The 14229-nt window shown below is 37.1% G+C and overlaps 1 protein-coding gene across 4 annotated transcripts in view; it reads right to left on the bottom strand.

Moving 5' to 3' along the window:
* The window catches only part of Adgrb3 (adhesion G protein-coupled receptor B3), a 738549-nt gene that overhangs the window by 417374 nt on the left and 306946 nt on the right, over nt 1–14229 (bottom strand). For all 4 annotated transcript variants that reach the window (XM_028868115.2, XM_028868116.2, XM_028868112.1 and 1 more), the window contains 2 exons: nt 6861–6962; nt 6374–6480 (listed from right to left, as the gene is read on the bottom strand). In XM_028868115.2, the coding sequence (XP_028723948.1) occupies nt 6374–6480; nt 6861–6962 (209 nt within the window). The remainder of the gene's footprint in view (nt 1–6373; nt 6481–6860; nt 6963–14229) is intronic.

Raw genomic sequence — 14229 nt, 5'->3', positions numbered from 1 at the left:
GGAGGTGAGCAGCTCATGATGTGAAGTTCCCAAAGAATCAATAAAGAAATTGTGTTAAAAAAGTTAGTTATTACAGGAACAGAATACTTTCTGTTGAATAGAGAGAGCATGGTCTGAAAAAATACTGCATTTTCATTGATGAAATTCCCAACTCTCCATAAACATTGTTACATATGCAAAGAGGCTGGAAGATTTGACTAGTAACAAAGGAGAAAGGAAAGAAGTGGTGGGGGGTGCAAGGGTAGGGGGAATGGGGAGGTGGGGGTAGGGGTAAGAAGGTGGGGGTGGGGGGATGGGGGCACAAATTATCTAGAGATTAGAGCTAAATGGTAGGAAATCTAAATTAGGTATTATTAAAATGCTAAAGAAAATAGAGGAGGAAATAGACAAAACAAAATCAAAAATAGTTTGCCTATTTTATAAGGGAGAATTCCAAAGGAATTATATATTCTTTTAAATCTTAAAAAAAGGTATGTATTATTCTAGGGGTCAGTAAACAATGGCCTGCAGTTTGAGTTGAGTCCATTGAGTGTTTGTTTTTGTTTTTTTTTTTAAATAATTTTACTGAAATACAGCTATTTCCATTTCTTTATGTATTATTTATAATTGTCATAAAGCCAAATATTTGGTTTTAATAGAATCCACATAGCATGTCATGGTTTGAATGAGAATGGCTCCCATAAGCTCACAGTTTGGAATGTTTAGTCCTCACCGAGTGGTACTATTTGAAAGGATTAGAATGTGTGGAGGAAGTGTGTCACTGGGAGGTAGGCTCTGAGGTTTCAAAGAGCCCAACACAGGCTCAGTGTCTTTTTCTTCCTGCTGGCTGTGGATCAGGATGTAGAACATGTAGAAATCTCAGCTCTTTCTCCAATACCATGTCTGCCTGTGAGCTGCCATGACAATAATGGACTCTGAAACTGTAAGCCAGCCCCAACAAAACGCTTTCTTTTATAAGAGTTGTCATGGTCTTGGTGTCTCTTCACAGCAATAGAACACTGAGTAAGACACATATAAAGTCGACCACATTTACTATTTTGTCAGTATGGAAAAAAATCTTGACAGCTTAATTATTCCATATTAAATTGGAACTGTGAAAAATCAAATAATAGAAAATTTATTAGATTTTGAAAATGCTATAAAATTAGACATATAAATTATTTACAGTTCTAAGATGTAAATATTGTAACTTAAATCCCAAAACTTCACTGTATGAATTTTTGGAAAATAAATAGGCTTCTGCCCATCTTAAAAAAGTCATGTTTTTTAGCTTTCTTTGACATTGCTGAATACTGAAATAATTATTTGAGTTCTAGAGGACATGACTCAGGCAAATTCTTAGTTTGGCAACATTACTGAAAAGGTAACTAAATGCTTGGTCTTGAGTAGTTAGAACGAGAGTATCTACATTCCTTCAAGATAGGCCAAAGAAACTAGAAATACATGGGTATCAAAGTCAACCAATGTTGTAATTAGTATTGATACTAGTTCACAATAACAGATACTATGACTGATATCAATCCCACTTAATGGCTTTTGAGTGACTGCTTATTGATTCAGTGAAAAAAACTCCCATGTGATTATAATGCTCAGCCATGATCAAAACTACTGATCTCCTCTCTCTCTGCTGCTTGCTATGTTCTAGCTTTTGTATAAAACATTTATAAAAACAGAATGGGTAGCTCCTGTTTCTTAAGACTACTGTACACAGTTAATATTTGAAAATTGAAAACTTGTGCTAGGTCTGTACCAGTTGGCCCAGGGTCCTGGCTTCTTCTTGTTCATTATAGAAACAATAATTTTGCATACATTTTGCCTTACTAAATTCTGCTCCACAATAATCTATTGGGGATATTATTTCCTTTCCCTTAATTAAGATCTAATAATAAAGTAGATTAACCCTCTTCTAAATAATGTGCTGAAAATTTGGGCAATGAAGTAGTTGGCAACTTTGTGATGTGTGTGTGTGTGTGTGTGTGTGTGTGTGTGTGTGTGTTGTAGTAATGGAGAAAAATTCAGCTATACATAGATAGAGAACATGAGAGCAAAATAAACTAACCTATGCTCATGTTCTATCTCTGCACATTCTTGCCTCCCTCTCTTGGTTTCTTTTTGTCTGTTTCTTTTCATCTCTAGCTTTTTTTTTGAAAAGTGCAACCAGTGAAAGTAAAGGAGAAACGACAGCCTTACATCAAGACTCAACCTCTTTGACGTCTCTTACCAGAATGTCAAACTTTCAATGACTAGATAAAGCATGCCTTCAATGGTATGCTTGTTTAATGACATTCTGAGGAATAGGGCCAGAGAATTCAGGATCAGAATTCTAAGAGAGAAAATGTATACCTATAACTCTTCTTTCTTTATAGAGGCTCTTTCACTAGGATAATATTGTTAGCCTCTTTCAGCCCTCCTTCACACCATCATTCACTCTTCTCCAGGGAAAGGAGAGTGATATACCTGCCTAATGAATTTGGAAAAAAAATCCTTCGTAAGCTTGTTCCCATTTCCTTTGCTTTAAGAGATGTTCTTTTGCTGCGACATATATTCTGATATACCTACAAAGCCTGTTTCTTCAGGGGTATGTATGTGCGTGTGCGTGTGCGTGTGCGTGTCTGTGTATGTAAGAAAAAGATCGAAAACGAAACAGGGGTGTGTGTATGTTTGTTTATGAAGTTTAAGAAAACAATAGCATTTTGATGACTGGGTTTAACTTTTTATCTCACAAGGTGTCCAAGTAAACATCACAGGTATTTGTTGGTAGGAGTTGTTCTGTATTGACCAAAGGAGTCCATAATGTAAGGACAGCAATTGCTCCATATTTCTACAAATTATTGGACTGGAAAAACTGCATCTGTGTGGTAAGATATATTCCTTTCAAATGATTAAAAACTACAAATGAAATGTATGAACCTGAACTCTTCAGCTGTCAATAGATTACTGTAAATAAGAAAATAAGCATTTTTGGACTATCTATACTATCTACACTCAGCATTGTCTTCCACATTAGGGAAAGGCAAACTAAAATAACATAGTATTTACCCTTAAATAACTCAAACCAATTTTTCAGCATGACTGAACACCAATTTTATATTTTAAACTGATTAATGATCCAATTTTTTCTAACTAGTTTATAACTGAGAGTTCATAAGACATACTCAGCTATTGTTTATAGATGATAAAATTTCATTTCAAAGTTAGTCTTTGCCTGCTTTTTTATGAAACTGTTATATGCATGCACTGTGTCTATGTGTGTTTTGTTTGCAACATATACTGTAATTTACACATTAAAAGGTTAGAAATTATCAGCCTATCTATTTTGAATAAACTCTTGCAGTAGACTATAAATAATTGATTGCAATTTAATTAGCTTTATTTATACCTACAAATGTAAGACAATAAAATCCATTGAAGATTAAATGTTGAAGTGATAAACTCCTCCAGAGGAAAAGATACCATCTTTAAAGTAACTATGATTTGTGAGAGTCTCAATTGCTCTATATCGTAAGCATTATTGAGTGCTGGTTCTTAAAGTAGGACTTTGGGGGACAACAAGAGTAAGTCTTCAGAGAACTTGTGTTCTATTTCTGACAGACTTCGTAGATTGGAAAATGAGGATGACTATAAGACAACTGTCATTTCAAACGCAGATCAATTTATATGACTGGAACATGTAAATGTGAAAGTCATGATACATAAGCAATGAGATTGTATACATAGGCATCTTAGGTCTGTGTATTTTCAAATGCATAGATCGTATGTTTATGCATTCCTACCAATATGTATTCTCATATGTAATCATAATTTATGTGTCAAATACTTGCGACATCTATCTTCCATCTTTTCTCAGTTTTTTTTCCTTATCTACTTATCTATCCATAGCTGCTAATTAGCAATGTGTGGGTTTCTTAAATTTTATTTTGAGGAGTGATTTTAAAACTCAGTATGAAATTTCATTCAACGAAGATATTAATTCAACATACTTGCCTGACTTAATAATAATTTGCAAACAGGAAATATAAAGCATAAAATATTTCATCTATTACTCCCTCCCACACACTCAAAAATACTAAAATGATGCTACTTCCATTCTGTAAAGAGCAAACCAAGACTTGAATGTGATCATATGACTATCTTGAGGACATGTTGCACACAGCACTGTAGTCTAGGTCAGACGATTTCTAATCAAAAAATCAGAAGGCTATGTGGCTTTAAGAAGAGAGAATGGGTCTCGAAACAATTGTGCCCAGGATGTAACTTTCACTCTTCACCTCACATAAGTAGACTGCTTCTTGAAGATCTTCCTTTCCTGTAACAACTAAGAAGGGAGCACTCACGGCTGATGTTCTCTCTTATCAAGGGCATAAGCACATCAGTTGCTTATTAACTTTTTAAATGTTTAATTCTTACAGGATTCACAATTTGAAATTTCATTTCTTCTGTTTCATAGAGTGTATCTGCCTCCATTATTAGATGACCTGCACTCAAATAATGCAAACTCCTTCATTATTCTATGCAAAAATTAAATAGAGAAAGCAAAAATTTTCTATGAAAAAGTGATATTCACTTTTACCTAGTTTGTAAGGATTGGCTTATCATTTATTTAATTCCTGACACCGTTCTATTCATGGCCACAAGAAGAATTGTATATAGACATATTTAAATTAAAAAGGGAAGAAAGCTGATGATAAAGGGCTTTGGTAAACATTTGCCTAAATTATATGAAGCCCTAAGAACAATCCTCAATACTATCAAACAAAACAAAGCAAAGTAAAAGTAAAGATGCACACAGAAACAAAAATCCAATGGGATTAAAGTAGGCTATCTAACACTAGAAAAAAATCAATCACATAAAATTATGTTGCTTATAATTCTGAAATATAATGATCTGAATCAGTGACAAATGTTATATAACAGATAGTTTACATATTATATTCTTAAATTTTGTGTCACAAAATTAAGGTATATATATAATATGTTGCCATTATGTATAAAAGCATATATAAACATACACATATATGTATATATATACACATACAAAATTTACATTTTAAAATTTCAAAACCAAATGTTATCTAATACCTCTACATAACAAATCAGCAACAGAATTGACATTTATCTGGCTATGTAGAAAGTAAAAAAAAAATTGTGTATTTTTCTGATAACATTTATGTAGCATATGAATGTATCTTTGTGATAAAATAAGGCTCCATATAGCCAATAATTCACTGGTGTATAACATATAAACACACATTTGTATGCACAGTGAAAGAAATAAGACTCTATGTACTTAAATGATTATCAGTTACATTACTGATAATTACCAATTTGATATATGAATGCATTACATAGCATTTGGTTTTAGACTTTCTAAAATGAGGGTTTTTTTTTTCTGGTAATTAAATAAGTACTAATTCTACTTGGTTGGTACAGTTATTGCATAAGCTGTTCTTTTCATGCACAAGCAAGAATATTTACACAATGTGTAGTTTTGACTGACAGTGAGAACATGAAAAGCCAACAGAAGCCCAGTAAAGCATGGAGGATCTTAATGTCACTGTGTTTGGCTCCTGCTTTTTTTTTTCCTTTCTGTTTTCTAGAGTGTTCACCTTGCCTGTGTATAGAGGACTTCATGTCTGCCAGGACAAAATGGCAGCAGCCTCTGAATAACGACAATGACTTGCACTTCAACAAAACCAAGCAAAATTGAATTGTGCTCAAAATATTCTGCACCATCGGCATCCGATAATCCTCTGGGCATATTTCATAAGATTCTGGAATTTAAAGTACAGGAATGTGACTGCTATTTTGAATATTACATTCTGTGAATAATTCAATGGTATCAGGGAAAAAAGACATATTTTGGAAAATTTGGCCATATAATCTTTTGTGAGTAATTAAGTTTCTGTAGTGCAATGAACTATCATTTTCCTTATATTTTAACTGCATGAGAAATTTGATACCTAAGTCACACAGCTTTGTCATTCTCCAACTACTGAATAGTAAATGTCATTTGATTAAAAAATGTACAGTGTTTTGAAATTATCATGTAGTATCTAATGAAGCCTTGAATTGATCATGATACATAGTTGAATTCTTACATGTGAAACTGAGGAAGATTTTGCTCAGATCTTTGTTCCGGCAGATAAGGAATATTTTCATTTAAATTGTCAGGATCTGTTAAAAACACAGGCTCAAGGAACAAAACAATTTACCTCCGAGTCACAGAAATCAGCTCCCTAACACATCCCTTTTTCCTTGGGGCATTTCTTCAGAGTGTTACTGATTTGATTGTACAACAGAAGGTTACATTCTCACATAGTGATCATTAGGAAAGAATAAACAGAGCAAGTAGTAAAGCTGACTTTGCACCTACTGAATGCTGCAAGTGTCTGTACTCATTGGATATGCATCTTGCAAAGCTCGGCTGTTCCCAGAAGGCCACTCCTTGAAGACTGAGAGAGCAGCGTCTGCTAGTGGTGCCTGCATGTCACAGAGAACAGAGAGAAAAGCTTTAGAGCAGGATGCTGGGAAGCAGAGCACTGGGAGGCAGCCTACAAACTGGGCTTCGACGTTTTCTTTTTGCTTTAGGAAACATGCGCATCATGAAATCGCTGTTTTGAATAGTTTTATAATTCATGAGTCATACTGAGGAAGCAATGCATCAGCAACATTTTTGAAGTCTCTTCTTCAACTCCATTTACAAAGCATTTTACTAAAATGGTTCCATCAACTGCTTATTGGACAGACCTTTTTTTTTTTTTTATAGAGCAAGGTCTTTCTAAGTGACTTACTAAGCAAACCTATAGCATGCAGTTCTGGGATACAAACATTATAGGGTTGGGTGGGTCATCTTACTGTACCTGTGGCATTCAGTGGACATTGGTTGAATGCCAGGTCGCCCGCAGGAGTCCTTTTCCACACCATTGATATAAGATAATCCTCTGGGCATATTTCATAAGGTGCTGGAATTTAAATACAGATATGTGAATGTCAGCAGAGTTTATGTTCTCAAATGCTGGCAATAGGCGTTCGTCAAACGCATCCAGATGCAGAATTATTTCCTTTCTGTAAATAATGGAGTTAACTGACATGTTAGATATGTGCTTATAAAGAAACCATCAGGTCTCATTTAATAGTCTCCAAACCCTTGTGGGTTTTTGGAAAGCTTCTTAGTGTACAGGCTTTGAGGCGACAATGGAGTTTTCAAATAAATGGACACACTAAAATATGTTAACAAAAAATTTATTGACCCTATAGATGTTAATTTTCCAGTAAACCAGTTCTGTTTTGCAATTATTAATAGCACTGAAGCACTGAGAAATATGCATACACACAGACACACACACACACACACACACACACACACACACACACACACACACACACACACGCATACCAGTCCAGCAATACTAGGCAGCTGCTCTACCACTGAGCCCAAGATACATTTTATTTCATCATTCAGGAATAACCATTGTAGTCATGGTTTACTTTATGAAAGCATATTGATTTGATCTTTATGCCATACTGCTTTTATAATCTCAATTTACTTACAGAGTAAAGAGACAGAAAGGAAAATTTTAAATATTATATACTGAATTATTATTTTAATCATTTCTTTTAGAGATTATTATATAATTACACCCCTTTCCCCTTCCCTTTTCTCCATCCAACCTTCCCATCTGCATACTTCTCCTTGTTTTGTTTTGTTTTTTTTCAAATTCATGGTCTCTTTTTCCATTAATTGTTGTTACATGTATATGTGTGTGTGTGTATACAAATGTATAACCTGCTGAGTCTGTATAATGAATCATGAAATAATGAGATTCAACACTGTACGTTCTACTTCAGAATTTTGGAACCCACTTTACATTTCAATATTTAGTTGATGAAAAATGAGATTGCACACATTAGGTCTTTAAGTTATATTTTTTCTTCAAAGATTAATATTTCAGAATTGCACATGTCATCACACACAGGTTACCTCTCTTCTATCTCCATTACAGATGAGGCCCTGAGGCTACCACGAAGAGGGTTCCTTGTGGTGATAGACAAGGTGGAGTTATCAGTAAAGTTTGGGTCCTAGAGTCCTAACTCCTCCGAAGTTTCTTTGGGCTTTCTAAACATCGTCATTCATGACATCCTTCTGCCTCTGAATTAGTGTTTGTGCATTTTTTCTAGATTCTCACTAAAGCACAAGTTATTGTTTTCATTCTATGAGGTCTTTGCATAACGAAAGATTTGGTAGCTGATATTTCTTTCATTAGCCTGCTCTCTAATGGCATCTTCTTCATCTCCCCAAGGTTTTGCTAAAATGTTTAACTCAGCCTGAACTCAGTGGCCTTCCCCTGCAGCACTTTAGACTGGGACTTATCTACTGGGAATTCCTTTCTTCAGGATCTTAGCTCTCTTCTCTCTGGCATCCACCTAATATGTGTGCCATTTTCCTGTGTCCATATTCTGAATGTTCTCTGCATGGTCATCAATGCTATGTGCAATGCTCTCTTTAGATAATTCCAAAATTAATAGCAATTTTCACCTTTTAGCCCTCATTTAGAATCTTATCCCTGAATCCATTTAATTTCCCCAACTATGAATTAGAGTTGCACACTACTCTAATATACCATGTAGGAAAACAAAGAGGCAAATAAACTTGATTTTTTTCTTCAGAATCCAAACATCCCCTTTATTATATGTTAACTCTAGATGAGAAAATAAAAGTCCACGGGGGTCACTAAATGAAAAAAGAGTCATCTAGCCAGGGTACCCTGTCCTTACCCCTATCAATAGTAAAAACAATGTCTTCCTAACTCCTTAAAAGTACCAGTTGTAACACAGGGCACATATGTTATACTGAGTCAGTGTCCCTTTCTGGTACTCAAAAAACGGGTTTTATCCTTGAATCTGTCATGGGAATGGTAGAGATCCATAGGTTGGAGTGTATCATATATGTGTATCATATATACAAAGAAACAAAATAACTCACCCGGAAAAGGTCAAACTTAAGTAAGGGTGGAGCAGCTTCTCTGCACCTTTCCTTCCCCAAGTAGCTCATTTAACAGTGGGGATATCAATTCCAGCAGCCACAATCAGCCAAGTAGTCATAGCCACTCATGTCCAGATGTAATCTGGGAGACTTGTCCTACTTTTCCCCATAACTCAAAACATCAGGTTAAACATCTGTTCATCCCCCGTTCCCTTAATCTTTCTTTCTACCCTGGCCACTTACCCAAGTACTTATTCTGCTGAATTGGGGACCAAAGCTCACTGGCTTACCCCTGCACTTTGCTAGCCTGAGCTAAAGAAAACCAGTAGTGCAGAAGGATAGCAGACTGCTTCCTGGTTCTTTTAGTCAAAGGGAGGAAGCTGAGGAAAAATTAACTACAATTAGGGAAACCATTTCACACATTAAATGAAAATTCCACTTCACTCTAAAAGGGGGCGGGACTTTTGGAAGAAGTGACATTTGACTGAGATGGTCAGTGTGAGGTCCATTGAGTGCTCCAGGCAGAGGGAGCCATGCATACAAATGCAGTAAGTGACAGTGGGACATGAAGGACAACAGGATAGACAGGGTGGAACAATGGTGTGAGGGGACAGAGGGACACTGTAGGTTCTGGGGCTGCAAATATCCAGGCAAAGGATGGTATGCTTCAGTTTTCAACCTTCAGACTAATTTGCTTTCACATAGACTAGATGGCAAAGACCTTTGGGGAAGCGAAAGAAACCGCACCATGATGGCGTTAGGAAATGATGGTTGGACTGAAGAGGAAAACAATTGAAGCGGCAAAGTCAACCCAGGAGGTAACTAAATAATTAGAGGAATGAAGAGGACCCAGAGTTCAAGTATTCCTGCTATCTGAGCAGAAGAACTATGGATAGAGATGCTAACTCACTACTTAAAACTCTTTCTCCCATGGCTCTGCAGCTCGGTAGGACAAAGGTAAGTGTGCTCGCTATGATGAAAGGGTGCTCAGTGCAACTCTAATCTGTAATGACTCTAATTTAATTTCCAATACACCAGCCTCACAGAATTAATGTTCACACCCAAATATCCCACACTCATACTTTTCTATCTTCTATATATCTTACTTAAAACAATCTTTCTTCTTTCTTGTAAATGTAAAGTTCCCTTTTCTTTTTCTTTTCTTTTCTTTTCTTTTTTTCTTTTCTTTCTTTTTTTTTTTTTTTTTTTTTTTTTTTTTTTTTTTTATAGATGTACGTACATAGGCCATTTTGAATCCAGGGTTAATATAGGTAACATACAAAAGGGGAAAAAAGTAACAAGAATTTCTTTTCTCTACCTCAGGTTTCTTACCTGAGCTTGGTTTAAATATACCGCCCTGGCTTGTGATAACAACTCGATGTGCTCATGTACCTCCAAGGCAAACTGATGGCATCATCTGTCCCTCAGGACTCTCCCTCAGGTGCTGGATTTGGGGTGTAGCACACTGGGCATCCTTCATTGCAACCTGACTTCCATAGTCTCTTTCTTAAGCTTCCTCCTCTCTTTCATCCCGTCAGCTGCTGAACTGAGCTGCTCTGCCTTCTCAGTATACTTGGAGTCCATCTGCCTCCCATAGTCACTTCCGATGCTTCTTTCTCTCCGCCTCCTTGGCATCATGGCGATTGTCCCAGGCCTCTTGGCTTTAGTCTGACTTTCCTTTAATCTGTTCTAAAAACTTCAAGTGTAGCACTTACAATATAACACGTTTCCTTTGTGCTTAAATGTCCCTTTCTCCACAAAGCATCTCTCAGTGCCTCACTGAGTGCATAAATTTAGCATTTCTCACAGTGGACTGAAAGCATTTAGCTGTGCATGTACCACTTCCAAGATGATATATTTTAGGATGCTAAAATCACTTCATTTATTTCTTTTGTCGGCTATAATGAACTCCACAGGTGCTTTGTGTGCAGGAGGTACCCAAAATATATCTGTTAAATCATTTTTATTGAGCAAAAACATCCACCTAGAAATTTCTGTGATGACAGAATTGCCCCTTATTTTCACTGTCTGGTGCAGTGGTCGCTAACCAGATTTGACTATGGAGTTCCAGAAATATGGCTGGTAGGTCTGAGGACTAGATTTTAAATTTCATTTAATGTTAGTAGAGATTTAAATAGCAATCATTTTTGGACACTGTTGATAATAGATAACTATTTTATTAATGTAAATACAATCCCCCAAAATTATAGAATACTTTTAAATGGAAAATTAGAATAAGAGTTAAAGTCTACACAATTTGAGTATATTACATAAATTAATGCCATAAAAATACTATATAAAATCTATTTTAAGGGTTCTGACTATCGTTTATCTAACATGACTATTAGACTTCAATATGTTTTGTTCCATCTGCACATCCAAGTTCGTTCCATTACACTTTTTTTTGTTTGTTTGTTTGTTTGTTTGTTTTTTCTCGAGACAGGGTTTCTCTCTGTAGCTTTGTGCCTTTCCTGGAGCTCACTTGGTAGCCCAGGCTGGCCTTGAACTCACAGAGATCCGCCTGGCTCTGCCTCCCGAGTGCTGGGATTAAAGGCGTGTGCCACCACCGCCCGGCACTTTTTTTTTTTTTTAACTTTCACTTTCCACATCATACATCTCTTTTGTTTTTAGTGCTTTCTATCTCAAATTTTCTTCCAGGATTTTCTGATTATGACTCTATATAAACCAATGGAAGAGTAATTTTGCACACTGAGAGACTTCATGTCCTTGTAGTGGTCTCAGAAAGCCTTTTCATTTAGTGTATTATTGGAAAGGCACATCCCTTTTGTGCCCTTCCCTCTGTGGTCAGAATGTGTGGTCATTGCATACATCAACCACTAGATGGCAATGGTGGGCTAAGAGGGACAATTGCTTTGCTTGTGGGTCTGCATCAGAACTGATGTTCAAAATCAAGGTGGGTAACTGCAGCAACGATCGGGTGAGAAATAGGTGTCACTACTTAATATTTTGAAAATACATACTGCTTAGGGAAAAACAGAACATCTTATTTTCAAGGAAGTATAATATTTAAAGTAAGCTGTGGTAGAATGCTTGGGTCAAGGACTAGCGTCTACACTCTCCATTCTCAACATCTTCCACCACTACACTGGCCTCCTGGCTGTGTAATCCTCCAGTCAGGCTCTCACATCACAGCTCATCCACTGCTACTCCTGTCTCGGCTGTCCCTCCTCATTGTCCTCGGACACCTGAGAGGCTCAGATCATCACCTTTAATCCTAACTCACATCTCACCATCTAAATGACCGCCCCTTAAATACCGCCTCTACCTTTGCTTTCTCATCTTCCAAAGCACTTGTCTATCACCTTGCTATGCAAAATATTTTTCTCCCAGTTCACTCATGTCTGTTCTGGCTAGATCTATTTTTCAATGGTTTCTAAGATTACAGATATTGATGGTGACTCATTAAAATGTAGATGGTGTGTGTGTGCGTGTGCATGTGGATGTGTTTACATGTGGAAAATTGTATGACCATATTCATTCAACTTAGGAGCAGAAAGAGAGGCTAGCTACTCTATTAGATTTCATTTTAGTCTAAAGGTTTCTAGGTGGCAGGTATGGAGTTCAGGTATTCAGCTGACCAAGAGCCTGTGGACTCCTGGGTGGGATATCCTGTTGTGACATGCACACACATCCTAAAAAGGGAAAGGATGAAGTCACTTGCATACTATTTTGTGGTGCAACCACAATACTCAATTACTGACTTGCCTAGTGATTAATCTATACCCAGATAAAGCAAACAAATAAAACAATAGCAATTTTCTAAAGGCAAGGGAGATCAACTGATGTTCTGTTCTGTTTTGTTTTGTTTTTATCTTACATCCCAACAGCAGCCTCCTCTCCCTCCTCTCCTCCATCTCCCACCTCCCAACTTCCCTCCACCCCCCACCCCCCCCACCCCCCACCCCCCCCACCCCTGCCTCAATCCACCTCTCCTCCATATTCTTTCAGAAAGGAGCAGGCTTCCCACAAGCAAAGCATGGCACACAAGCTGCCATATACCTTCCCCTGTATTCAGGCTGGGCAGGGCAATCCAGCATGAGGAATAGGTTCCCAAGAGCCAGCCAAAGCATCAGAGACAGCCCTGCTTTCACTGATGTTGTTTTGCTGCACTGTGAATTATTGAAGTTTGGGATTAATAGTATTTATTGGAGACAGAAACTCAGTAGACAACTGAAAAAAAAAAAAAGGTAGAGGGCAGAGTCCAGCATTTCCAGGTTGGATAATAATGTCAAAACTAATTACTCATCAAAGACAACTTGGTATTCTTTGATGATTATATTTTAATGGCATTAAGAAAGATATCTATCTGTGCTCATATCAAAATCTAAAGCGCCCTAGACACTGTAATATTGATTTATTTTTCCACCTTAGTTGCACTTCTGGAATTCATTTATTAAACAACTACTTACTGGAAGACCTGGGAATAGGATGCAAGAGCATTCTGGGTTCCTTTCTATAGTCGTGATAAAATACCTTGACAGATAGCAGCTTAGAGGAGGAAAGAATTTATTTGGCTTATGCTTCCAGGTCATAGTCCATTACTATGTCCATACTGAGAGAAGACAGGGTAGAAATTCAAGCTGGAATTCCAAGGCAGAAACCATAGAGTAATGCTGCTTTTTTTTTTTTTTTTTTTTTTTTTTTTTGGTTTTTCAAGATAGGGTTTTTCTGTGTACTTTTGGTTCCTGTCCTGGATCTTGCTATGTAGACCAGGCTGGCCTTGAACTCAAAGAGATCCTCCTGGCTTTGCTGAGTGCTGGGATTAAAGGCATGTGCCACTATCGCCCAGCCCTTAGGTAGTTTTCTTACAGTGCCCAAGACCATCCATGCAGCAATGATCCTGTCCACAGTGGGCTGGCCCATCCTCTATCAATTTACAATCGAAGAAATCTCCTGCAGCCGTGCCCACAAGCCAATCTGATCTGGGCAATCCCTCAGTTGAAACTCCCTCCTCAGGTGACTGGGCTGTGTCACAAAAGGTAGGTATGAGTAGAGGTCACAGAATGCAGCAGGACAACACAGAAAGGATGAGATCATCATGAAATAATGATTCATATAACTGTCCTGATGGATTTATTTTACACATGGGGAATTTATAATATTTTAAATGCTATACTTGAAGTTTGGAGAACAGGGTGAAGGAAAGCAAGTCTGAGAGACCTGGAGTAATCTCCATGATGCAAGTGAGGTGGAGGACAAGAATCCCGGGGGTGGTAATAGGAAGT

This window comes from Peromyscus leucopus, chromosome 16_21 (assembly GCF_004664715.2).
Source record: "Peromyscus leucopus breed LL Stock chromosome 16_21, UCI_PerLeu_2.1, whole genome shotgun sequence".
Classification (NCBI taxonomy): Eukaryota; Metazoa; Chordata; class Mammalia; order Rodentia; family Cricetidae; genus Peromyscus; species Peromyscus leucopus.
This window is presented reverse-complemented; position numbering and strand designations above follow the sequence as displayed.